Source organism: Nanorana parkeri, unplaced genomic scaffold (assembly GCF_000935625.1).
Source record: "Nanorana parkeri isolate BGI_ZX_2015 unplaced genomic scaffold, ASM93562v1 scaffold3836, whole genome shotgun sequence".
NCBI lineage: Eukaryota > Metazoa > Chordata > Amphibia > Anura > Dicroglossidae > Nanorana > Nanorana parkeri.
Window position 1 is genome coordinate 13,233 of NW_017310104.1, and position 3,067 is coordinate 16,299.

Consider the following 3,067-nt stretch of genomic DNA (forward strand, 5'->3'; position numbering starts at 1 on the left):
ACTCCGGCTCTGAGATCCCTTCCCAGGTGTGGGCACTCCGGCTCTGAGATCCCTTCCCAGGTGTGGGCACTCCGGCTCTGAGATCCCTTCCCAGGTGTGGGCACTCCGGCTCTGAGATCCCTTCCCAGGTGTGGGCACTCCGGCTCTGAGATCCCTTCCCAGGTGTGGGCACTCACCTTTACCATAAGGACACGCTCACCCCACATTCTTAGGGACGCGCCTCTAATTGATGTTGTTTATTGATCAGTGTGGATCAGCTGACCATTCCGTCTCGCTGTGGGAAGGGCGTCCTGCGACGGGTGACCGAGGTCTTTGATTGCTGGTTTGAGAGCGGTAGCATGCCCTACGCTCAGGTGCATTACCCGTTTGAGAACAGAAGGGAGTTTGAAGACTCTTTCCCGGCTGACTTTATAGCGGAGGGAATCGACCAGACACGCGGATGGTGAGCGCGCTGCCTTTCTATTGGCTGGCTGCCGGAGAATCAGGTTTTACCCGTCTGTTCTCTATCCTCAGGTTCTACACACTGCTCGTGCTTTCCACTGCTCTGTTCGGTCAGCCACCATTCAAGAATGTCATTGTCAATGGCCTAGTCCTAGCCAGGTAGGTGGTCTGCGTGTGGCCTAGTCCTAGCCAGGTAGGTGGTCTGCGTGTGGCCTAGTCCTAGCCAGGTAGGTGGTCTGCGTGTGGCCTAGTCCTAGCCAGGTAGGTGGTCTGCGTGTGGATCGCGCTGTGACAGCAATTGATTTGTTATTGGGGACGGAGCTGCCACGGCTGCATTGCAGACAATCTGCAGTGCTCATCACCATCAGAGCGGTGTCTGCAAACACTCAACAAAGACTGCCCCGTGGGGGGGTTCTGTCCCTGTACGTGCCCCGTGGGGGGGGTTCTGTCCCTGTACGTGCCCCGTGGGGGGGGTTCTGTCCCTGTACGTGCCCCGTGGGGGGGGTTCTGTCCCTGTACGTGCCCCGTGGGGGGGGTTCTGTCCCTGTACGTGCCCCGTGGGGGGGGTTCTGTCCCTGTACGTGCCCCGTGGGGGGGGTTCTGTCCCTGTACGTGCCCCGTGGGGGGGGTTCTGTCCCTGTACGTGCCCCGTGGGGGGGGTTCTGTCCCTGTACGTGCCCCGTGGGGGGGGTTCTGTCCCTGTACGTGCCCCGTGGGGGGGGTTCTGTCCCTGTACGTGCCCCGTGGGGGGGGTTCTGTCCCTGTACGTGCCCCGTGGGGGGGGTTCTGTCCCTGTACGTGCCCCGTGGGGGGGGTTCTGTCCCTGTACGTGCCCCGTGGGGGGGGTTCTGTCCCTGTACGTGCCCCGTGGGGGGGGTTCTGTCCCTGTACGTGCCCCGTGGGGGGGGTTCTGTCCCTGTACGTGCCCCGTGGGGGGGGTTCTGTCCCTGTACGTGCCCCGTGGGGGGGGTTCTGTCCCTGTACGTGCCCCGTGGGGGGGGTTCTGTCCCTGTACGTGCCCCGTGGGGGGGGTTCTGTCCCTGTACGTGCCCCGTGGGGGGGGTTCTGTCCCTGTACGTGCCCCGTGGGGGGGGTTCTGTCCCTGTACGTGCCCCGTGGGGGGGGTTCTGTCCCTGTACGTGCCCCGTGGGGGGGGTTCTGTCCCTGTACGTGCCCCGTGGGGGGGGTTCTGTCCCTGTACGTGCCCCGTGGGGGGGGTTCTGTCCCTGTACGTGCCCCGTGGGGGGGGTTCTGTCCCTGTACGTGCCCCGTGGGGGGGGTTCTGTCCCTGTACGTGCCCCGTGGGGGGGGTTCTGTCCCTGTACGTGCCCCGTGGGGGGGGTTCTGTCCCTGTACGTGCCCCGTGGGGGGGGTTCTGTCCCTGTACGTGCCCCGTGGGGGGGGTTCTGTCCCTGTACGTGCCCCGTGGGGGGGGTTCTGTCCCTGTACGTGCCCCGTGGGGGGGGTTCTGTCCCTGTACGTGCCCCGTGGGGGGGGTTCTGTCCCTGTACGTGCCCCGTGGGGGGGGTTCTGTCCCTGTACGTGCCCCGTGGGGGGGGTTCTGTCCCTGTACGTGCCCCGTGGGGGGGGTTCTGTCCCTGTACGTGCCCCGTGGGGGGGGTTCTGTCCCTGTACGTGCCCCGTGGGGGGGGTTCTGTCCCTGTACGTGCCCCGTGGGGGGGGTTCTGTCCCTGTACGTGCCCCGTGGGGGGGGTTCTGTCCCTGTACGTGCCCCGTGGGGGGGGTTCTGTCCCTGTACGTGCCCCGTGGGGGGGGTTCTGTCCCTGTACGTGCCCCGTGGGGGGGGTTCTGTCCCTGTACGTGCCCCGTGGGGGGGGTTCTGTCCCTGTACGTGCCCCGTGGGGGGGGTTCTGTCCCTGTACGTGCCCCGTGGGGGGGGTTCTGTCCCTGTACGTGCCCCGTGGGGGGGGTTCTGTCCCTGTACGTGCCCCGTGGGGGGGGTTCTGTCCCTGTACGTGCCCCGTGGGGGGGTTCTGTCCCTGTACGTGCCCCTTGGGGGGGTTCTGTCCCTGTACGTGCCCCGTGGGGGGGTGCGATGTATGTTCTGCGGTGTGGGGGGATCAGAGCATGACATGTAGGTGTGACACATGGAGGGTGCAATGTATGATCTCGCTGTGTTTTGCTGTATTTGCAGTCTCACTCCTCTCGCCCTCTATGTTGTCCTCTGTGGTTTGGGGGAACATGTTCTGCCTCAGCATTTCCTCTCGGATTCTGTAGACTCGGAATATGTTTATCCAGCAATGCTGCATTCCTCTCCATGAAAGGTCACTCGGTATTTCTGGGACACGATGATGATGTCATCACTAGGGGACTCCTCCATCTGGCAGAAATGACTGGGGGACACGATGATGATGTCATCACTAGGGGACTCCTCCATCTGGCAGACATGACTGGGGGCGGGTATTGCCTTGGTGGTGAATAGAGGACCTGAGCATGGGAGTCATGCCGATCCTCTGCCTTCAGAACATTGAGTCATGGACCCCAGAGCGAGTGTGCGAACCAACGCTTCCTTGTCAGATGTTGTAGCCGGAGGATCAGCGTGACATCCTAGTAACCGCTATCAATGGTGTCCCAATATCTCGTCATGACATTTAATGGGCGGGGC

The 3,067-nt window shown here is 63.3% G+C and overlaps 1 protein-coding gene across 1 annotated transcript in view; it reads left to right on the forward strand.

Moving 5' to 3' along the window:
* LOC108803532 (isoleucine--tRNA ligase, cytoplasmic-like) overlaps nucleotides 1–3,067 on the forward strand; it is a gene marked incomplete at its 3' end in the record, with an annotated part of 26,228 nt that overhangs the window by 12,028 nt on the left and 11,133 nt on the right. Inside the window, 2 exon segments of the mRNA XM_018575366.1 lie at nucleotides 248–442; nucleotides 514–672. Coding sequence (XP_018430868.1) covers nucleotides 248–442; nucleotides 514–672 — 354 coding nt within the window.